The following is a 24,420-nucleotide window of genomic DNA, read 5'->3' as shown; positions in this document are numbered from 1 at the left end:
TTCAAGCAATTAGTACTGCTAATGAAAGATCTATCCTGTGAAAGAACTTGTCTGCAATCAGCTTCTGAAGACTGCTTTACCTGTGTAATATTCAGTGTGTCAGGACTCGAAGTGCTTTCTCTGTTAACTCTCATGAATTGTTCAGACCAAGCTTTTTGTAAAGACTATGCCTCTCTAGGTGCAGAAGGGATTCATGGTCTAGCACTCTGAACTGCAAGACAAAACAATGTCATTCAGGAATAAACTTTGAAAGATTCGTATTATTTCCCTCTGCAGAAATAAAGAGGGCTGAAGCCATCAACACTCCTCCCCCCCAACTCCACATTCAGCTGGCATCGCTGGGCGCTGATATACAAGATCTGAAAACAAGAGAGAGTAAACACACTTCCCATCTGTTAGTTTGTCCTCCACCCCCTCTTCTTAGAAATCACAGAAACAGAAAAATCAGCTGGATGGGACCTTTATAGGTCAACTAATCCACCCCCACACTCCCATACCCACAGATCTGTGTATTAACGCCTTGCCCAAATAAACATAGATTGATGTCGCTTCATTTATGAATTGGTGCAAACGCCTGTAGTGTAAGGATGAGCATGGTCTAAGCTGCTACTTGTCTTCAGTTATTCCTTGAGAACATAACAAAAGAGGTCTGTGCTGTAGCTTTTGAAGAAATACAGCACTGGGGGGGGCCTCTAGATGCATGAAAGGTCAGGAAGGATATACAATGGGATACTGCATGCAAAGATGATAACAAAACAAAACAAAACAACAAAAACAAACAAACAAACAACAAACTAACAAGTAGAACTAATGCAGTTTATTAAAGAACCAGTTACGGCCTGATTATGCACTCAAATGGCAAATTCAAGTGAATGGCATTTGGCCTTGGTGAGTACTGTGGTGCTCACTGGCTACAATAATCCAACTCTGAATGGAGAACAGTTTAGAAATTATTATGGTGAATACACTTGCCCATTAGAATTGTTAGACTAAAGTGTATTTTTTATCATACTACTTTATAGCAGATGTAGTGGAATGCACAGCACAAATTGCCATTTCTTCAAGTAGATTATTTCCACGTATTTCTTCCTGTACAAAATGGTCAATCTGTAAGACAAGGAAAAATGTTCATTTATTTTTAAGGCTAGGTTATATTTTTTTTGGTGAATATTATCTTTCCACGTGGGTGACTCCAGTGTACAAAATACAGCATGTTGTTTATGGTGTGACAGAAACTTCAGAAAAGCATAAACTTCAAACAAAAGGCAGAAGGTTCTAAACACAATCTCTATAAAAACAAGGATAAACTTCCTCACATTAAAAGCATAAGTAACTGCATATTTCCAGAATAATTTTAGGACCCAAACCTGGAAAGACTTTCAGAGTTGCTTAGTTTTTTTATTTGGTGAAGACTGATGACAGCATAGTGCAGGACTGTTTTTACTGCACCAGTGTAAGCATATGTATAAATCTTTGCAGGCTTAAAACCAACATGAATAAAGTGTTACTCAGTGCAAATAAAAACCTAAGATATTGAATAGTAAGGTCTGCTACTTATTTCAGGAGACCAGCTACCAGCTGGAGATACACTAATACCAATACAGGGCCTTTATCTTTTAGCATAGAGATGTGAACATACCTGAAGACAGTTTGGTCAGCCAGATGGCTTAAACGACCTACAGATGCAAGGCATGTGTATTTTACAAAACTCGTATTTTACAGGGATGAAACAGTTCTGTTTTGCTTTCTGTTTGAGCAACTGAACACTGCTTTCAGCATCTGTGGAGAGGTGTTGTGCAGTGTGATTTGTTTTAAACACCTGCAATGTACAGTAATGTAAAAACCTCGCTGATCTTTTCCAACCACAGCATGCACCCCTAATTTGGCATCTGAACAGAAAATCTTGTTTCCCCATGCCCTACTAGGAGCCCATCTTAGTTACCAGAAAATTAAACTCTATGTTATGAGTGTTTTCTATTGTTTTTTCAGCCACCGTCCTTCAGAAAGGACTGCCTTTTTGAAGTAAACCTTCCTTCAAACATTGTTGTAGTCACCCTATAAAAGACACCAAAGTGAGTAGGAGGGGAGAGGGAGGATGATCCATCAGCACAGCTCACCGTTAACCAAAATTCAGACCCGGTTCCATTTATACAGCACACGGTTTCCAAGATGTGCAATGTTATGAACTTATAGCCAATTTTGTGTTCTTAGGGCACACCTGCCACTTGGTATTTTTAAGGAAACTGGTGAAGAAACAAGCTTATTATTTTCAGTTGCTGATAGACAAGGTAGTGCAACCAGAAATAAAATGGAGGTATACAGCTTACAACAAAGAACAGCAAGTGTATCTGCCTGTCTAAACCAGTAATTTTTCCAGTATCCTGGACAAGGAACAAGAAGGCTAGTGCCTACTTCGTGCTTATTTAATTACGAATAAGATTCCCTAGATATGTTTCTACAGGAATAATAAGAGCATTCATCCACGTAGGCCCGTGGAAGTTAATTTTCATACAGCTATGTACTTTCCGCCGAGTCCCAGAGATCTATGGAAATTTGGTCAGCAGCAATATGTTCTGCTTTCTCTTTGCACTGTTTCCTCTTGCCAATGATTATTTTCTGTGCTGGGTAGGAAATTGAAAATTTTATGCAAACTGCTTCTGGAGCATAGTAATGAACAAATGGGTGGAAGCTACAGTGCCAGGTACTTGCCTCTACAGGACTTGGTGCTTGTGGAGTCATTTGTTAGAAGAAACATTAGTTTGAAAACCTAACTGTACTACTGGCTATAGAGAGCAAATTTCCATACACAGATGAAATTCTATTCAATCATTTACAAGAGGGACCAGGAAGGATGGAGGGGAGAAAGCTGGCTCGGAAGCATGCCACATCATTTTTCTGAAGATGTAGGCATTCTCTGAGGTATGGGTCCTGTTTAGATTCACACTTGATAGTGAGAGATCTGCAAATATTATATTTAAATGCCCGAAATGCATGGAAGCCAAAGAAAGAAAAGAAAGAAAATCACATCTGAGTGCTCTCTGAATGCTCTCTGAGAAGGAGACAGGGCTGTCCTGTTGTTGTGACTTGCTTTCTGCAGCTGGCTTCTCTTCTGTGAAATATTCTGTGCTGTTAAAGGTAATTTGCTGACTGTAACACTGAATAACTCTTTGGATGTCTTGAGGGCTTTTTTTCCCCCATAGGCTTTACTATTTAATTCTATACTGAATAAAAGGTTAGTCATAGCCAAATAAAATCTGTATTTAATACCTGCTCAACCCTTAGAATCACTGTAGGGAAATTACAGACGGTACCGTGTAGCAATGCAGCATTTTCAAAATGCTGCTTATCCTACCAGCAAGCAAGCTCCCCTACTACTCACTAGTGGGAATTTTAAGAACTCCATAACCCTATTAACACATTGTCCTCTAAACCTTCTCTGATAGGGCTGAACATGCAATGAGTGTTAAGTGAGGGGCAGAAATTATCAGTCATGTCTGCAACATCCTTTGCCCAACTGGATTCTTGGGATCAAGCAAGAGAGGAACTCCTACTGTAGCTTTTCCTTCTGTGGGAACATTAATAGGACCTCTGTCGTGTAGAAGGTAGCTTCTGCATGACTGCTTGCTTTCTATACTGTTGGCATCTCTGAGAGATTTGACTCAGGCTGTCCAAGGGTTTCAAAAGGAGCTGGCGGTATAGCAGATAGCATGATCACACTTTCTTTAGGAAACTGAGCTAGAAAATGACCATGCTTGGTCTACCTTGGGGTATCTCCCCCTGCTAGCAGAGACTGCAGCTCATCATTCACAAGTGGGGATGGCATAGCATGGGACAGCACATTATCGACCCCAGCTGTCTGCCCAGCCCCATGAACAACCTGTCCATGAGACAGCTGCGGAATTGCTGCCTCGTACTGAAAGCAGCAACAGTTTAGAGCAGGATCCTCTGAAGGGGGTTTGGATTACTCGCAAAGCGGCTCAGCCATTCAGGAAACCGGTGTGGGAATGAGTAGTTAGTGCCGATAACCTCCTCCACCATCCAAAGTGGTGGTACCGACACCAAAAAATAGATAAATCATGGAAGCACAGAATCATGAAGGTTGGAAAAGCCCTCCAAGACCATCTGGTCCCACTACCAGTGTCACCACGTCCCCAGGCGCCAGCTCCAGCTGCACGCAGCTGTAACGGAGATGGGGAAAGGAGGAGGAAAAGGGAGGCCTGTGTGCTTATTCACGTCTGAGCGAGCATCCTCAGGTGCACCAGAGCGGTGCTTTGTGCCTGGATTAAGGTGCTGGCTTATTTTACTGTGGTAACTGTAGAACAGATGGGTGCTGCCCAGACTGTAGGGCCGAGTTTTGGGGCGGCGTGTAGCACCTGGCGGCAGGCAGCACCCCACAAGCACCAGCCGCTCGCTGGCGGTGTGAGGAGGGCCGGCAGCGGTGCCGCCCCCAGCATGGCGACAGGGAGCGGAGGAGCGGCTGCGCCGCCCTGCCCGCCCCAGCCTGGCCCGGCCCGTCCCGCCTCCCTCGCCACAGCCACAGGGCGCTGGGCGGGCGGCCTCGGGGCCGGCGCTGCTGCCGCCGCCGGTGCCCTGTTGAGAGCCGGGCGACGGAGGATGGCGGTGGCAGCGGCGGGGACGGCAGCGGCAGCGGCAGCAGCGGGTCGGAGCCGCCGCTCTGGGGCAGCCAGCGCCGTGCCGAGCAGCTCATGGTGGCGCCGCCGAGTCCGCGCCGGGGCCGCCCGCTGAGCCGGATCGCGGCGGGCGGCTCTCGCCTCCCCGCAGCCAGCAGCAGCAGCCGCCGCCGCCGAGCTCGCCTTCTCCCCTCCCCGCTCCTCGCAGCGCCCCCGCCGGGGCCGGACTCCCAGCGCCGCCGGGAAGGAGGAGGAGGAGGAGGAGGAGGCAGCGGAGAAGGGCAGCGGAGGGACCATGGGGGCGAAGCAGAGCAGCCCGACCGCCGCCAACGGCCGCACCCGGGCGTACTCGGGCGGGGACCTGCCCTCCTCCTCCTCCTCCTCCAGCACTAACGGGAGGGCGGCGGGCGGCAGCGGGCGGCCGGCTCACTTGGCGGCGGCTCCGGCTCCTCACGCCGCTCCCGGCGGCTCGGCAGCGGCAGCCGCAGCCCCGGGGGGAGCCGCGGGGTCGGCGCCCCGCAGCAGGTCCCTGGGAGCCGCCGCCGCCGCTGCCGCTTCCAGCACCGCCGGGAGCCGCGCAGCGCAGCCCGCCTTCAGCATCCCCCACAGCAGCGGCCCCTACGGCTCGCAGGACTCGGTCAGCAGCACCCCGGAGGAAGGCGGCCGGGACAGAGCCCCCGGGGGAGGTGGAGGCTCCGCTGCTGGCTCCGGGGGTGGTGGAGGTGGAGGTGGTGGTGGAGGCTCCGGGGGACCCCGGCTCGTCATCGGCTCGCTGCCCGCGCACCTCTCGCCGCACCTGTTCGGAGGTAAGGGAAAAGGGGTTTTTTTGGGGGGGTTTGGGGGGAGCGCAGAGCCGGTGGCTGTGTAAATGCTCTCGCCGGCTGCTTACATAATTAGGGTTTAATTGGATCATGTGCCTGCCTCCGCCGCTCGGGCGCAAAGCCCCCGACCCGCTGCAGTTCCCCTACAGGAGCTGCCCCTGCCGCTTGTGGGGCGCGCTGAGGCCCTGGGGAAGGCGAGGGAAAGCAGAAGCTCGAAAAGTTTCTCTATTTATTTCCCTTCCCCTAACAGAGCAGAGCAGCAGCTCTGTGCCTTGCTCTCTGCCTCTCAGGGCACAGCGCTGTCCACGGCTCCAGGGAGCAGCCTGCAGAGACAGGAGCGAGGTGTCGAGGCAGGAGGCGAAGCCACCCCAAATTCACCAAGAAGCAGAGGCCCTCTAAAGCCTCACACTAAACCCAGAGCAGTCTTTTTGTCTTTCCTGCGATGTCTAGATGAATAGTGGTAGGTTTGCATTTCGCCACCTGGGTTCTTTACCTTGAAGTCAAAAACACTCAGCACGGAAGTTGCAGAGTGCTTCGGGTGCTGCTTATTTAAAGGTCATTGTTCCTACAAGTCAAACATTAAGGTCCAAGGTGACCTTTTTTTTTTTTTTTTTTTTTTTAAATGGATTCGCTCTTTCCATAAATCTAACGCATATCAGAGGAGATACGTGTTGTAACTACCAACCAGCCTCCAAAAAAAAAAGCTTTATTTTTGGAAGGTGGAGGGTTAACGTGAAATTTCCCCGTTGCTGTATTTCGATAAATGGGTTTGTGAATGCCGTCTGCAGCCGACTGGGCTTTTTTCTTCTCTGTAAGGCGACCTGTTGGTAGCCAAGGCAGGAGTGCCTTCGGTCCGAGCCTTGCGGGGAGCGCAGGGCTGCTGTCACGTGCCAGCCCCCATCCATCGCTGCTCTGCTGACCTGGAGGCATCAGAGCTGTTCCTGCCTGGGTCTGAAACCGTCTCCTCCCAGCGCACTGGTTGGACACAACAGAGAGCTGTCAAGCCCTATCATAATAAAGGAGTATTTGCCCTTAAGAGAGAAAACAACTGTTCTCATAGTACCAAGCTGCCGAATAGTAGTGCTTTGTTGCAGGGGTGCTTGCTATAGCATCACAGTAGCTTGCGGGAAGAAGGTACACGCGTTCCTTTCAGTGATGAAAGGATGCCCTATCGCTAGCTTGTGCCGTTCGTACGAAGCACAAGGGAATCATTAAAACGTGTAGGCAGTTCTTGCTCAGAGGAAGAACTTATTTCTTCTCCCTGCTTTAGTGTTGTCTCACAACCCGACTTGCTGCAAGGAGGGACTGGATTAAATGTGAGTGCACTGAGAAGGAGCAGCAATCTAGGAAAGTGTTCAGATGCAGGAGGGTCTCTTCAGGGTAACTCTGATTATGCTTTCCTATGACAGGTCATAATGTGTTAGTTGCTGTACTACAGCATATTTTGTCTTTCACAAATCTCTGAAATTGGAATATTAAAGAGGATAGGGGCTGAGATGATGCAGAGCTTGTTGCTTCTGCTGGTGCAGGAGGAAAAGCACCAGGAGAGGCGCATGCTCTTCATCTACTCACTAATAAATAAGGAATGCCATATGTTGAGGTTTTGGGTAGCAAGTGTTAAAATGCACTGTCCTTTGGTGGTCATGAGATGATCATAAATGCTCTATTTTTTTGTGTTCTAAAAATCTTAGTATTTCCTATCAGGATGAGTAGCTGTTTAAGCATAATACTGCAATACTTGTGGAAAAAAGCCTTACTTGAAACACTTTTTTTTTCCCCCTCAATTTAAATATTCTGTGATATCAGTGATACAACTCCACGTCACCTTGAATGTAGGCATCCTGGTCTAGTTGCATGCTTTGTGTCTGTCTTCTTGATTCCTCATAACAATTAGTGCTTGGAATGAGTAGCCCCACTCAAGATCACAAATTGGTAGCATCAGCATGGTGAAAAATAACTTGAAGGATTGTTTTTGTCCTGATGGTAACTAGCTCAAGCTTGTCTAGGTGTGGTATCTGGCATTTAACTTGTGTATTAAATGCATGCTTGAAGTTCCCTCCCTTGTGTTGTAACTTGCAAATTGACTGAATTGTTCCTTTTTGTCTTGAAAACTGCCTCAATTAATTTTGAGAATTAGCACAGCAATTCTATTCAAATTAAAGAAGAGCAAGAGTAACTTCAACAAGTTGCACTGAATCTTTGGCTCTTTGTGTTTTCAGGCGTACTGCTTGGCTTCATCAATCAGCGGTGCGTGGGCGTTACATTAGTTAGATTACTGTAATTAATTTGCCATTAATGAATTACAGTCCATTGTCACTTTTACTGAGCAGCTTTGCATACAGAAGTAATGTATAAATATTAATTCTGTAGCGTAGCACACTGAAGCCTATACGGTGCTTATTAATATGCCATTAATGTGCTAGAAAATAGAAGGTATTATGATGTGGGACGTTAACGTATGGGAAAGTACGATGAGTTAGCTGCTCTGTTCCTTTGGTAGGAGTCTACCTACTCGTAGTAGTTTGTCTAGTCGTAGTTAGGGCAACCTCTCCTGGCTCTGAGGGCCTCGTGGTCCTGGCAGGCCTTAGGATCAGAGTGTAACGGAGGAAATATGGCCATGCACCGTACGTGTTAGCTCAGAGTTGGGTTTGCTGACAACTTGAGGCCTTGGTCCCACAGCACAAAACCAAAAGAAACCCATGCAACATAGCTGAATGTGTGACAAGCACTCCTGAGGGAAGCTGAGGGCAGAAAGCAGAGTGAGGGCCAAATTTCCTAAGACCTTATGGTGCTCCCAGGCATAGGGGCCAGGCCTGCGCGTGATGCCCAAGCGCTGTCTTGGGACGCGGCACCTGTAGGGTGATAACTGTGGAGCTGTGACCAGTAGCTTCCTGCTCTGGTCCTCCACAGATAGGACTTCCCCTCTCTCCCTGCCCCAAAGTAAACATGCTTACTTCTCTAAGAGCAGCCTGTAAAAGAGCTGGCCTTGGGATCCACGGTTAATTTCGTTTTTCCACTCTGTTTCGAGGCAGTATTTCTTCATCCACTGTCACCACTACAGCGAAGCTACTGCTGTAGTTGTAATGTAGCCTCTTTTTGTCAACGATGTGTGCCACAATTGGCTCAAACTGGACCATCTCTCAGAATTTTCTTTGTCTGGGGTAACTGCTGGTGTGCTACTTCTGTCACTTGAAATGCTGACAGCTCCTTAAAGCCCCCTTTATGTTCGTGATCCTATTTCTGGGTGGTCACAACAGGGAGAATTCCTAGTGAAATCACCTGCTAGAAATACACTTAGAGTGTTCAGATTTAAATTGCTTCTTGAGGACATTGAGAGAAGGCAAGAATAAAGACATACTTCTTTGTGATTTCTCGTAGAAACAAATATGTAAGAATCCAGCTGTAGAAAACAAATGTTTTTAAAAATTTGCCACATCAGTTCTTCATTAAGGTTGATTGAGCAGTGAAGTGTTATACAAAATCTCATATTATCTTCATTCATGTCAATATCATACACAATGTTATATGATGTGCATATATAGGCAGATTTTAAATATATAATGTCAGATACAACTGTTGACATCTTTCAGGCCTGCTTCAAGACTTGGAGTAATAATTCAGACATTAGGTTGCTTCTCTACAACTTTATTAGGGGAAGGAAGTTTGTTGCATTCTTCCCAAGCCAAATAATTATCAGGCTATTTCATGAAGCATCTTACAGTGCAGGATTTATTGCCAGCCACTGAATATATGTAATGCTGTATGGGTAGTATCTTGTATGTGTTTTATAGTAGTGTTTGATTGCAACAATAGCTGGTGGAGGCAATGAATGAATTCTTGCTATGGAAGAAGGTTCCTTTCAACTTTCTCACACCTTTTTTGGGGCATCAAATATCTTCTGGTCACTTCCTTGCCCTTCTCTCCCAGTGTCATGCAAGTTCTGTTGCTTTGCAAAACCACGAGTGTGAAACTCTTAAACACTTCAGATTTCAGTGCTGTTCCTGTTTTGCCAGCCAAAGCTGTAGCTCTGATGTCTTTGCCACCCCCTAACTTGGGAAAAGTGTTGGGAAGCATGCTTTGCCATGAGACTATTTGGGATATCCTCCTCCATCTCTGTGTGTGTGTGTGTAGCGTTTTAGAAGCAGTGAGACTTGCTGTTGAAGCTTCACCCTGTTTTTTAATGTTTGAGGAAGGCCAGCAGATATTCAGTGCAAGATATACTTCTCTAAATTACTTCCCAACCATTCAGAATGAGGAAGGATTGTAAGGTTTTTGTCTAATGAGTTATTGCTTTTCCATACAAACTCTGCCTTTCTTTAGAGAGATGGTAACACTGCTGTTTGCTGTTGTAAATACACACAAAAATCCCATGTGTGTTTTCAGATAGTCTTGCTCTTGCTGTTCATAGGTCTTCCAAGATGCAGTACAGTGAAAACTAAGGGGCTGTTTTGATTTCTTCCTCTTCACTTGGCTGCAGCAGTGAAACACAATCACATCCATGTTTGTCCTCTTTGGGAAATGAGAGCAATAACTATGAAAGGCTGACTGATTTCTGCTGATTGTAGAAGAAGGCTAAAATTGAGACAGGTTTGCAAGTTGGGAGAAATACAGACGTGTCTGTACAGATGCACGCACCTTCACAACAACCACAGATTGTGAGGGAGATAGATGTGTGCCTCATTTTCTCTTCAGTTATACCTACGAGTTGACTCCAAAGTGAAAGAGAAGAGTCTTGTTAGCAGTTGTTGAAGATGTTTCAATCAGATGAAGGGTTTTGGAAACGTATTAGCATCCCATTAACTACAGTGCAGGTTAAAAAAATATAATAATAATTCATTGTGCTAGGAAAGCAGTCCAAGGATAAATCTAATGATAAGGAGCTCCAGAATAATTCTTACGACAGATGGGTTTGGGGAATCTGATCCCTTTTCAGGGTCTTGCTCTTCTGTATTTAGTGGGCTCTGCTGTTGTTCCTGCTGCTTACATATAGTGAGCAGCAGGGGCACAAACGCTCCTGAGGAGCAGATGAGGGACAAGAAAAAAGAAGTAGAAGGTCTGCCACCACTTGCCCCAGCTCAGAGAGTGGTTTTAGTCTCAAATGTTACGTGTCCAGACAAATGAGCTAAAAGAACTAAAGGAGCGCTGTCTGGATCTGCCAGCAGCTCTAGTGAAGCCCTTGGGACCTGTTTTTGGTTTCCTTCAGATGGAGCCAGGTCTCTGCGATGATGAGAGATCTCCTGCCTGGTAAACAAAAGGTGTTAGGGAGAAGCCAAATGATAAGAATGGCAGTACTGCGTTTAGGGAAGAAACTTAAATAGTTAATGATCTGAAGAAAGGGAAGCTGGCTTAATTGTAATGCCATATATAAATATTTCTTTTGGCTATCAAGACGGCACTAACACCTGACCGAGCCTTTGGAGTGCCAGTTCAAACAAGGCCTTCCTCTTTAATTTCTTCTAATCCAGCCGTGATATCCTGACAGCGTGTCTCTCCTTGCGTTCTCTCACATAATTGCAGACTCCACTCCAACAACCTTCCAAGGCATTTCTTTGTCTTGTGAAGAAAGCCTTTTGTCACTGCTAAAAATTCAAACCTATTTTTAAAACACGTTGCCTACCCATCTGCTTGAGTACATTCTCTCCTCTTCTTGCCAGCTGTTCACGGAGAAGTTCATCATGTAAATGTTCTTGATTTGCTGTTTTAGTCTTGCTCAAAAGTTTCAGTTTTGGAACAATGTCACCGAGTTTTTTAGGTAGGTTCTCCCTGCTATTTGCAGATGCATGAACCAAATTTATATTATTTTCAAGATTTTTCTGCGGTGTGTCCACTGCTCATTAATGTTTTAATTAGTTTCAAGAGAGACCTGTGTTCATTTTTACAGACTGTGTCCGTTTACTGTGGTAAAGGAACGTGTTGTCCTTGAACCTGTGCAAAGGAGGAGCGAGAAACCTCTGATTGCTAAGGGTTTTTATTTTTGGAATATCTTTAAAAGCATGCACCTTGGAAATCAAAAACAAATGATTTGTGCTTTAAAAAAAAATAATAACCTGAGTAAAACCAGAACAGCATTTCATATGCATACAAGAAATTATTTTTGCTTTCTACTCTCTTCTTAATTATCTCGTAAGCAAATGCCTGAGTTCCCAAGGCCACCTTTCTTTGTAAATGATCGTCATCGTGACTCTCTCAAGGATGTCTCAGCATGCATCCAGAGCTCTCTGGTGCCTGTTATTTGATAGGCTTCAGATTCCTGACACCTGCAAAAATGGGAGGCTAAGCCACAGTAGGAATGAGGCTTGTTCAGCCCGGGTGCACGCTTCTGTGCCCTGCGTGTAAATTGCATCGTATTGACCTGGAGAGATCAGGAAGCACGCAGGGAAGTCTTGTAGGGCTTGGGATGTTTGAGTGCCTGCCGAACAGAATTAATAGTGTTGTATGTGAATCGCCTCCGTTACTCGTATACTTCTCCAGGAATTGACCTACCTGGGTGTTTTCTTCGTCCTTGTGTGCTCTGTCTGAAAATCAGACCACCGCAGACTGAGCAGTCCCCAAAGAGCGGGCGTGCTGCATACCATTGTGGATATTTTTAGGAGATTCTGTTTGCTGACTGACTTAGCGTGCTATAAATACAGAGTTCTCATCTGGCATGCACTTTGCATGTCTTCTAGTAACTTATAATAAATTCACCTAAGAATAATGGCAAGAAAAAAATGAGCTGTTACAATTTATTTGGCTTTCCATACCGAGTGTCACTTATATAAAGCAATTATTTAGCAGCACCGGCTCTAAATGTTTTTTGAAACTAGTGGTGTTCCAAAACGCTTCCTAGTTGGGCTGCCATAATTAGTCCCTGTGTCAGGTTGATTTATACTGTGATTTCATTACTGTTTCAAGAATTGAAGGTGGAGTTGTTGGATGTGAGAGGTTAGCTGAGCATCTGGAGCATTATCAATGCTAGGTGATTACATTCTTTGCTATGTCAGTGCTAGCACATTGCCTGAACATGCATAATGGCTATTCTCCGGAGACAAATGAAGCTTTAGTTATAATTCTCTTGGATTTATTTTTTTTCCTGAAGTATAGGTGTATATACATTTGCTTGAGTTGAAATATAGCTAAGGCATTTCCAACATTTTTTGAAATTATTAAGACTCAGTGCAGGACGAGGGGAGAGCTGTGGTTCGTTAAAATATAGATGCATCTGTCTTAGGATATTGAATTTGACACCAAAATGAGGGATGGATTTGTGCTGAATTTTGCCAAGCGTAACCTAAATGCAGTTCTTCTGTACTCCTAAAATAAAAACTGTGTCATAGTGCACACTAATAGCTGTGGCCCTCATGAAAGGAATTTAAAACTGGTAAAGTTTTCCATGTGCAGCCAAAGAGAAGTCAGCCCTGACGTGCTTTGTGCACGCTCCTAGAACACACAGACAGTATTTTGAGAATCTGAAAATACTTTATTTTTTAATGAAAACTGGACCAATCTGGTGATAGTCTTTCAGAAAACTTACAAAATCAACTGTCTCCTTGCCAAGAATCTCTGCAGGGCACTATACAGCGCCCTGAAAATCACGCCACCTTTGAATCCTGATTTCTGCGGCTATCCTGAGTTTTACTTCTTGTGGACTGAAACAGCATCACTCCTACCTGAGTCCTGAGCGTGAGCATGGAAGGGAATCCTGCCTGGCTTCAGAAGATCCTGTGGCCCTACCAGATAGGGCAGTGCACTCTCAGTTAAGTAAATTTCAGAGGTAATGGTGGAGGATCTCCAGAGTATAAAGATTGGCGGCAGTAACAAAACGCAGCGCTCTGGTCATTTAACTGCTTTCACCAGGAGGCCATCTTCTTTCTTCTCAGTCTTAATTGCACCATCAAGGATGACTGAAGTAGCATAAGATGCCATACTTGAGGATTTGCTGGCCATTTTCTTGGGAGTTTTGCTATTCTTTGCCAAGAATGAGTGTAAAAATCACACATCTGCATTCTGGATGTTGGATACAAAGCCTGTGCAGCAAGTGACTCAAGGCTCCTGCAGCCTCTTAACTCTGGATAACCATGATTCATCTTCAGAGGTTATTTTTGAAGAAGGGTGCTGAAAGACGGTATTACTGGGCTTAGGTGTGAACTGTCCAAAGATAGGGTTGTGCATTACACCTTTCCTTTCGTTTCTCAGCATTGTGATTTTGCAACCTCAGTGGTTGATTAGGGTTAGCTTTCCTATCCCTGCTATTTGCATATGGGTCTAGTTGTTAGAGGCAGTCAGATCAGTGTGGATAGATGCTAGTTTGCTTTCGATATTCAGGTCAGTATTAAATGTATGCCAAGTAGATTGCTTGTCTGACTTTAAAAACAAACCAAAACCCAACAAAAGCCCTAACCCTTTTGTTAAAGCTCAGGATTTATTAACATATTACAGTTCCAAAATAATAAAATGCAATTGTAAAACTACTTCTATATTTTTAATGCGTCATGTATGTATTCCACCATCGCAATAAAGCCATAAAGCTGTTGCTGGTTGATGAGAAAATGATTCCTGGATCCACATGCCAATGAAAACGGCTTGAAATTCACGTATGTAAAGGGCTGCATGCTATCAAAGAAATTCCCTTTGAATGTTTAATTCAGCTGTCCTAACATTTAGATACTAGATGACAAGTGTACAGCAATTGCTTGGCTTTTTAAGTACCAAACTGTATTGCTCTTCAGTGAGATTTAATTGTGTTTCTCCGTCAGTTCAGCCTTGGATTAGTTTATATCCAAATGTCTCATATTCATGAATTTGTCTGTTTTGTGACTGATAACATTTCAAAGACCGATGAAACTGGGCTGCTTTGTAATCATGGATGTGAAAAGCCAAAGCGTTTAAAATGTTTTAGAAGGAAACTATAATGCTGAAATGGCTTTCAGTTTAGAGGAAATACAGATTATATTGCTAGCATAATAAAGCACGTGCTAAAATAAACTGGCTTTTGTGCGCTCGATAAGTCCAAGATCCAGTGACTGCATGCGGCGAGGGAGTGGAGGAAGTGTTCATCGCAAATGTGGGGCTGGTTCTGCTGCAAACAAAGAAATAAGATGGCTAAAGCAAATACTGGGGTTTGTGTTGCGCAAGTGCGGGAGATGACGTGTTCGGCTCTCCTTTGTCTCCCCGCTGTGCCTCTCCACTTGTGAGGCACGCAGTTGCATTCAGCTGATGGAGTCAAAAGGAAATGATCAACACGTTTGGAGCCGGAGGGCAAGCCTTCTCATTTTGGCTTTCTAGTGGGCTTGGTGGCTATATTGTGACTTTTCGTCTACAGGTGTCTGTCGTGCTAGCAATCAACCTTCTAAATGTCTTTAATGATTGAACATTTTGCTTTCGGAAGAAATGTTCAAAGACATTTCTTGACATTAAACAGTTTAATGTGTTCATGAAAGCTGTTGATCTGTCAAAAGTGGACTATGAACTAGGCTGTATGAAGACCACTTGGTCTGACAGCACTGTTGAGATTGCCTTATCCATGTGGATAGGATTGAGCTTATGCTGTCATGAAACCTAAGGTCTTGGAGTGGTTGTCTGTCAAAAGCACTCTAGTTTTTAAACTCTGCCCCCTATTGACTCTCTTTAAGGATCTGGCCATCTTTAATCTTTAGGCAAGGTAACTTTGACTACTGGCTGAATTGTTTATAAAACTCACCAAGTATTTGACTGTTTTTTCTATTAAGTGACAGAACAAAACATTTCCAGTGGCTCTGCTGCAGTCCTTGCTTTTAGTAGCGCTAGAAAAGTCAGTGGGAATGAATTTCTCTTAAGTTCTTTCCTAAGGATTCTTCTCAACACTTGGAAAAAATTATACTCTGAACAGTCTTTATAAATGTTCAGTATGGCTTGCCTTGTGTTTTTTGTCACAGACGTGGCAGTCTTTCTCTGCAAAATACTTGCTTATGTGTCATTGTTGCTTGATTTTTAATAGTGTTTTAATGATATTGACCTCCATTTTAGCTGAATTTTAACATACTGATGAAAATATTGGCATACAAATTTTATATTTTATCATGATGTTTTGTTGATGCAAAACACGCACTCCACAACAAAGCTAGGAGTAGCTGAAAGTATCCAAAAAGTGTACTAGAGAGGTGTTTTTCGCGTTTTACTATCCACAGATAATTTTATTTTTCCCATCTCCTCAATTGTGACAATAGCTCATCATTTAACTAATGAAAGTGGCAGGTGTAAGCATGGTTTTGAATGACAGCATAGCATGTGGCACTGAATGCTGTTGGCTTTTCAAGTCTGAAAAGCTCCATGGCCATGTTGTTGGTTTGGTGGTGCTTCTGGCTTCCTAACTATGCTGAGAAACAGGGTGCTGGGCTAAAGTAGCTGCCTTTTAATACTGGAAATTACTCTAGCTGCAGCTCTGATATAAAGAGCTGGGAATGGGAAACCTGAAGGTATTCTGGACCATGTGAGATGGTATAAATTTAGGGATATTCAGGTTCTTCTCTTTGCTTACAGGTTAGACAAGCAAAAGTGATGCATGATTTGTCAACATGAGGAAGACTCTTAATTGCCTGCAAGTAGTAAAATGTCTGTACTTGATTTAACTGTGATGTTTGTAAAATATTCTGAGAATAAGTGCTACAAAACTATACTAATTTTATAAGATTCATCGCTAAGATCTCTTATTTTTTGTCCTTGTCCTGTCATGGATTTGGACTTGCTCAGCTGTTTAACAGCTGTGTCCTGCAGTAGCCTGTTCTTAATTCTAAAACTTGGTTAGCCATAGCATGCAAACAGTCTTTGAAATATGTTAACATCAAATGTGGCTGGCCTGACTCTATCCACAAAGATTAAGAATGAAATTGAGTGAAAAACGTAAGCACCCCAGAAAATGTTAGCTTCAAAGGAAATCCTGTAAAAGTACACCAAATTTGTAAGCAAGAAAGGGGAGGAGGAAAAAGCCTGTATGGAATGGTGGTGTTTGTTATATTACTGTTTTTTAGGGGGAATCAGGGTGCACAGCTGTGAGTGTGCTAATACAAATGTTTTCCAATTTCTTAAACTGTGGTCCTTAACACACAAAAGCCATGTGTGTATAGCTTATTGAGAGCCTCCCCTTTTTTATTTCCCTTTTTTCTGCCCTATTGAAGTTTTCTGTGCAGATGAGTCATTTAGCTTAAACACCAATACGGAAGTGCTGTTGGGAACAAAAATATAAATCTGCAGAAATACTAATTTAGCCAGATTTTAAATTGTTCTTTTGTTTAAAATTAAAAAAAAAAAAAAAAAGAAAGGAAAGTGTATTAGTTCAGAACTTTTTTTTCCCCTGTGGAAAGAAATAATTTTGGGTATTATATATATATATATATATGTTCTCTTTTATCTGTACCCCTAGTTTTAATGGGGGAGGGATGCTGGAGAGAAATACACTAAAATCCTTAATTTGTACATCAAGAAGAAAAGAGGTCATTTTGATGAAATTCTTTATTTTAGGGTATCATTTTTTTGGTATTTTCTTATCTTCAGTTTTTCTAACTTACATTTCCCCTAGCTTAAAAATTGCCATGTAACATTTCCTTTTTGTTAGCAATATTTTGAAGTGCACTCAAAAATTATTTTGATTAAACTTGCTTCCTCAGAGATCCAACTGGATACATGTGTGTACATATAGCACGAGTCATGAAGGCCTGGAATTCAAATGTCAACACATGAAATCCTAATCCTATCGGTTTTCTGTTCATGCTTTCCAAATGTACAAATTTACCAAATGACACAGTTGTAAGTCAATTTCAGTCATGTTAAATTTGATGCACAATTAGGAAGGGAAGGAAAGCATCAAGTCAATACTTTGTTTTTCTTGCATTTTCCCTATTGTTTTTTATCTCTAAAATATTTACCTTTGTTTTCTTTCAGTCAGTGATAAATATACTAGGCATAATGCTTTTAAGACACTTGAACAGGTAAAACACTGTGAGGACAGCTGTAATTAAATCTGTGAGTCTTGCACATGCAAAATTTTGGGTGTACTTGCAAATCTGCCTTGAAGAGCGTAATCCCATTTGTCAGGAATTGTCATATGTCACTGACAAGAATTCTTTCTTCTGCTTACATGAAAGGAACTATTTTGTAATCTCGGCATTCACCCTTGAAATTAAGGCATTTCTAGTCCCTTTCCAGGAAGTTCTAAATTGTAAGCTAATTTTAGTGGTGCCTTTCTAACTCTGAAAGCCAACAAACTGTATAAAAAATGGACCCTCCAAGTAAGGTTTAGGAATATCCCCATAAGTGCTTGTCCATGGGGGGATAAGAAGAGAGGAAAGATACTTTGTCAGCTCTACAGTCTGCTCCTGTCGTATACAGTACTTAAACACCACGTTTTCCTTTTTCATGGTGTACTGGAAAGCAACAGGCCTTTCTCTCCATGTTGTAGATGAATTTTCATGATTGTTTTTAGGTTACTAGTCATATAATGTCTTATTCCCTAAAACTTTACACGAAAGGGGTTACAGGAATAGATTTAAGTAATGATAATGTGTGGATGAAGGTCTCTGTGATGGTTAGAGCACTTTAAGACACCTTGAGGTTAACTGTTGCTTCCCAATACTGCAGTGCAGGATCAGCTAGGTTTGGTCCGTTCTGAGCAGATGATGATCATCTATTCTTTGCTCATGTCTTAATGGAAAGCCACCTCATTACTTCTGAGTTTCAGTTTGACAATTAATGTTACCACTGGAAAACTTTCCCTAATAAGCAAGTTCCTCCTACTGTTTCACTACCGGTTCCCAATTTTGAATGCATCACTTGCAAATTGGTGCATTTTTATTAACATAGTTCTCTTCATTACAAATGTCAAGGGCTCTTTTTTCCTCTGTAATTATACTTGACTCTTTCTAGTTATTAGATATAATTTAAACAGCGTGTAGACTCTTGAAATGTAGCTGAAAGCTGGTAGGGCTTAGTATCTCATTTTTATTTTTAAATTAAATTTCTTTGTAATAAGCTTGTAGAAAGCTCTCATTTGCTAGATGTCTGACAAAGAAGGACCGGGATGGTAATGAAGCAGACAACATTTAACAACCAAGTAACTGTGTTGAAACACTGAAGCTGCAGTTTCTGTCACCGACTGACTGTCTGCCTAGAAAGATTCAGGAGGATTGATGGATAAAAGAATTTGTTAAAAATAAACGTGTTTAGGGAGTTGTGTGGCATTACTGTTTGTGCTAGCTGGTAAACTTGAAGCCGTTTCTTCCTGTACGAACATGGGAGCTGGCTGTGGTTGGGTTGTAAAACTGAAAGCGTCTGATGGGGCTGCGAGGACTTCCCGTGACACAGACCGAAGTACGGCTGTGACATCCTATGCAAGTTGGCCCTGGAAGTGGAGGCGGTTTGCAGTGGTTTTATGCCCCTATATGTCTCGTCGTCCTTTGCACAAACAGAAAGTAACATCTTTGCTTCTTTAAGTGATGAGCATTGCCTAAACACCAAGCGTAAAGCCCACTGAAAGGGCTTGGTTCTGGAAGGACCTGCAGAAGACGTTCTTCAGTGTCCCTACAGCCATCGGTTTCCTCACTGTGGGGCTGTACTTAGTGTCTGGGGGACGTCATGGAGAGCTCGCCCAGGGCCTTGGGCCCTTGAGGGCCTCAGGACAGGGCCAGTGCCGGTGTCTGGTGTCCATTCAGCACCCACACCCGAACAACACATTGGGACCCCATCAGCAAGAGGCTGCTGGGGGGTCCTCACCTCAGCGGCGGCCATTTGCTGAGCACAGGAGCAGCCGGAGGGGTTTCGAGGACCGCCAACTGCATACATTGGGAGTTAGGGTTAGGGAGAAGGCTTGAGCAGCAGGAGGCTCGCCAGAGGTTAGCCTTTGGAAATAATGTTAGTTTTTCTTGATGAGAGGTGAAAACCTACAAGATGGGGTTCTGAAATATTTACTTGTGAAAAAAAAATAATACAGTTTTGCGTCCGGCGGTGCTGAGGTAACAAGATAAGATCCATCTTTTGCGTAGGGGGGAAAAGAACAAAACATGTAAATATTTAATTTCACTTAATAGCTTTCAAGGCCGCGATGGAAAACACAGTAATACTCTGATTCATGTGTGAAAACGGGGTTTGTAAATACTTCAGTGACCTTTTTCCTTTCTCTTTATGCCCCTGCTTGCAGAGAGCTATGTGGATTGAATGTTTTTTGCCCTATTGTTAAGTGCAGTTTATTTAAGATAATACATGCTTTTTTTCCTCCTGCTTACTGTTATCTTTATACAAACGTCTTGCTGGATTTTCCTTAGGGGTGGGAATCCTAAAGTAAATATTATTTCCTTTTTATGCTGCAGAGCTTTCGGTATATTACCGAAACCATTCCACTAGCTTCTGTAAGAACTTTGGCACCTTCACTCAGTTTACTAGCAAATAAATAAATGAGGAAACCACGTGCATTTCTTACTCACTCTTTTCCCATGAGAAAAAATAGTGTATTTCAGGGGGAGAAGAAAACCCTTTTTTTTGCTCTTTCGATCATTGGAATAGACATTTATACATTATATACAATATACATGATTTTCAACTTGTAAATGTAACGTGGAAATACCATCGTTAAACAAAATTGGTATTAGAGTTTCCTCATTGTCCTGGTAAAGCTGTGTTTCCAAATCAGTTGTCTCTAACTTATGGCTAACTCTGCTTTATTTAGGTTGGGTCTCTGCCATATGTCTGGGAATTGAGGCAAGCTATTGTACAGTTGCTGGAGGTGCCTTCCACTTGTGGGATTATTATTTTTTTCCCCTTAAACAAACTTCATTGGAGGGATCATATATAACATGATTTTATTTATAAGTTCATGGTTTTTTAATGAAGTCCCATTCTAAAATTTATATCCCTGGTATTGTGATTCCTTAGGATTGGTAAAAGAAACTCAGTTTGTTCCTAAGTAGCTAAAGAAATGTATGAAGATTGAATAGGGAATGAAACACTGCTAATACTTGCTTGGATGGGGAGGGAGAACAACACATATGGAACCCACCATCTACATTTACATTTTAATAAATTTAGAACTTGCTTTAACAGACTAGCCAGTGCAAGACAAAGACTAGTAGTTTTATAGGAGGCTTTTTTCCTGGCTTTGTTTTTCAAGTTCTTTCTGGGAACAGAGATAGATAATAAATGTTATCATAATTGGTACTTTTATAAATTGCTTGTGTACAAACAGTTTGTCTATTTAAAAAAAAAAAGGAAAAAGAAAAAGTTTTGTAGCTTCATATTAATGCATTTTAGATCAGAATTTTTGTGTAAATTGATCTAAAAGAGTCAGACTTGTGTGTACATGCTCTTGCCAGAATATTAATAGATTAGAGGACTGTATTGTTCTTTTAGTACTTTGAATTTATTCCAAAAGGCTTGCTATTTTATTTTGCTGGATTGTACTACCCTCAGCTTTATGAGATACCTAGCTGGGTCAAGAGCAACAACAACATACTTCAGGATTTATGATCCCACCTATGTTGAAGGTAATGTGCTGAATTGACATAAACGCATTTGAAAGGTTTGTTGTTCTTTTTTCTGAAGGGCTTAAATGAACTTTTTTTTTACTCTTGAAATGTTGCCGTTGCATGTTTCTAGAGTAACTAAATGATAGTCTACCAGGATTAGTCTGTTTCAAGATATATATATAGTGCAACTTGTACGAGTTTTGTTGCACGTAGAAGCTGGATGGATGAGTTGAAGTTTTTATTTTACTTTCTGAAGGTCACTGTATAGATGTTAAGTGCTGTGAACTCCCTTCCTTAACTTGACTTCTACCCAAAAACATATGCTTGTGTGTAAATATTTATATTCCCACGTGTGTGATACAGCCCTTCCAACTGCATCTGTTTTTTTCTGGGCAGCTTTCATACACTTTTAGCTAAGGACTGGTTTTACACCAAGAGCAGAATTTCAATCTGTCCTACCACGTTCTGCGGAAAGTACCAGACAGACAGCATGTCGGACTAAGGCCTTTTGTTAGCAGAACAAGTCTAGCATTCACTTACTCTTCAGCCTTGAGCTGGAGGATCTCCCTGAAAGATTAGGCAGCTGTTAGTCTTCTGTAGCCTGCATACTGCCCTGGGGAGATGTCTTCCAAAACAGAAACTGCTGTTGTAGATTATGGGATTAATAGAATGAATGGTACAATGTCTGCACAGTTCTAGAAAGCAAAGAAACAAGTTTAAAGGGTATTCTTACCACACAGTGCCAGGAATTGTACTCAATATTGCTTCTTCTCAAGGATAAATAAATAAAGAAAAAAAAAGAAAGAAAAAAGAATAGAAGTAGGTTTCTTTTGTTGGCAGATCTCCTGGTTTACTGATTTTTGATTTGGTACAACTGCTGTAAAAGACAGGTACAGCAAGACCTTTGCTGGAGACTGTGTCTGCTTTTGTAATGATTGACAGGACTGTTAGGCTTCTTGCAGGAGCCTTTGGGAGGTGTTCCTCAAAATGCTAGTTAAAAGCAAAATAAATTAAAAACAACAAACAAGATTCTTTATAAAACAACAGCAACAACAATAAAAACCAACCTGGAGGCACCAACTGTTTTTACACGCCTGTGCCTAAACGCAGATAGAGTTTACTGTGGAAGAACTGGAACAAGTCTGTTTTGTTACCAGAGTTAAATAGCTGATGGTTGGCTAAATTTATTGGTGGCCACGCTGTGAAACTTCTCAAAGTTGCTGTTGTTGTACTCACCGATGTACAGTGGGCTTGCCTTATGGGGGCTTCTGCCAGGTAAGGAGTGGATTAAGGCAGATGTCCATGTGGGAAAACAGTTACTTTGACCTCTTCTCCTAAAGCCCAGGGTAAGAACACCTCTTGGAAAACTGGCAACAGGGTTTAAGAGTGATGTAGTTATCCATCAAGGGCATCGTGGAGGTTTTTGTTTTATAAGCTGCTGAAATTATGTCTTCTGTCTGCTGAACGAGAAGTCTCTCTAAGAGACTAATGGGCCCCTTAGTTGAAGGAGGCAATCTAATCTGAAATGGAAAAATGCCTACAAATAATGTTAATTCTTCGCAGTTCTCAAAACCTGTTCTGTAGCCAAATATTTAAGGGTACAAATTCTTTTTGGCTTGAAGGACTTTTTTTTTTTTTTTAACTGAAAGCATTTTTGAGAACTGTTGTTTGTTTCGCAGATGATTTTGGGAAGTTGTATTTTTTTTTTCAACCTAGAGCAAAAGGCTACGGTGAAAAAATGGAAGTAAATCTGTCTCTCTAATCGTTTTGGCATCAGGTTATTGGTAGTGTTTCTTACTTCCAGACTTCAGATGTCTAAGTAGTGATGGAAGATTCATAAATTATTTTTAATGAGTGCCTTACCCTTTATAAAAGCAGGAATTGGAAGAAAATGAAATCCTAGTTGTTTGAGCAGGAGTATATATACTGGGTTAGGTAGTGTGCATTATGGATTTTTTTTTCTTTAAAATCATTTGCTGCTGAAGTATGTATATAGCACACCTTTAGGGTGCTTTCTTCATTCTCTGGCCTTTTGTGCCAGAAGCTGCCGGTCTTTTTATTTTGATTTTGTTCTTGTTGTCATTTTGGTTTTGTTCTGTGTTAAGAAGGTAATCTGATGTGGGGAGGCAGCGCTAATTTCTGCCATGAGTTACTCTTTCTGCTACCCTTGCCTCAATGTCATTGTGGGCAGCTAGGCATTTTTACATAAGGTAATGCCTAGAGATTTAGGAGAATTGCCTGGCCTTCTGTATAAGCTGGGGCAAGTTTTACTGCCTTTCTGGAGTGTATAATGAAGTCATTGTCCCCTTTGTACCATTACTTTTCCTCCTCTTTTTAGAGGAGTCTCTCTGAAGAGGAGAGACTAACACACATATGCAAACAAACATATTTGCAGCACTTGGCATGCCATGACCCTGCTCTTATAAGGGCTTTCCAGGAATATGAATACTAATTGTGACTGGTCTTTATTCAGTTGTTTTAAAATAGAAAAAAAAAAAAAAGGCTTTTTTACATAAAAATATAACTTCTTGACATGTTGTAGTTTCATGTCACCTCAGTATTCAAACAAACTCAAGACAGTGTCTTTTTTTTAATGTATAATGCTTATATGTATCAGCTGATAGATCGTGATTTTGCATGAATGGTGAAGACCAAGCCATACTAGTTAGTTACAACTGCTCTTAGCTTCAGTAGTGTTACGGATAAATAAAGCACTGAAAGCATGTACTGTAATAAATAGAAGCCATAATTGGATAAGTAAAAGCATTTTAGTTAACATGTCATTATTTAAACGGCTGAAAAGTCAAAACATCTGTCATCTGAATTAATTTGTTCCAATTACAGTCTAGTGTGTGTGTGTGCATGAATATGTGCATCACCTTAGCGTGATCCATTTAATGTAAACGAGATGTTTCTGCTCTAAGGGTTTGACTGATAGACCAATGCAGCAGTTATAACTCAAGAAAAACAGAAAATAATCAGTAGCATTCTCTACAATGATCATTTGAAGTTCAAGTAATGCACAAAATATTTCCTAAGAGCTTGTTCGAGCAGCGGTATCTTCCACGTGAAAAGAGCAAGAATCACATTGCTGACTTGGTTGCTGAGGTAGGAGTGATGTGACATGGGATTTTAAGGTTGGCTTGCAATCCATGGATGTTTTGTGAGTAAGATTTTGCAGAATATTGCAGTTACGTGCTCTCTTGAAGGCAAAAGGCTGGAAATGGAGGCAGATCTGTCATGACTGGCATGTTTACAGCACGCAAGTCACCAGCTTGATTTTCCTTAGCTTTTACAGGCAACAGCTGAGAAATCTTGGTTAGGGGAGTTATTTGTTTATGGGTTCAGTTCTACCTTTTTCTGAAGCAGTTGTGTATCCTCTCTACTGCTGCTCCTATCAGTCATTTCGCATGCTTTCCTCACTTTGCTATTTCCCCAGATATTATTAATCGGTCCTGTCTTAGAAATAAGAGCTTTTACAGAACTAGTAATTATAAAACT

At 42.1% G+C, this 24,420-nt stretch overlaps 1 protein-coding gene across 1 annotated transcript in view; it reads left to right on the top strand.

Moving 5' to 3' along the window:
• Positions 1-4,504: 4,504 nt before the first annotated feature.
• The window catches only part of ZNRF2 (zinc and ring finger 2), a 55,137-nt gene continuing 35,221 nt past the window's right edge, over positions 4,505-24,420 (top strand). Inside the window, exon 1 of the mRNA XM_068674514.1 lies at positions 4,505-5,437. Coding sequence (XP_068530615.1) covers positions 4,927-5,437 — 511 coding nt within the window. The 5' untranslated portion in view covers positions 4,505-4,926. The remainder of the gene's footprint in view (positions 5,438-24,420) is intronic.

The sequence above is a fragment of the Anas acuta genome, chromosome 2, assembly GCF_963932015.1.
Source record: "Anas acuta chromosome 2, bAnaAcu1.1, whole genome shotgun sequence".
NCBI lineage: Eukaryota > Metazoa > Chordata > Aves > Anseriformes > Anatidae > Anas > Anas acuta.
This window is presented reverse-complemented; position numbering and strand designations above follow the sequence as displayed.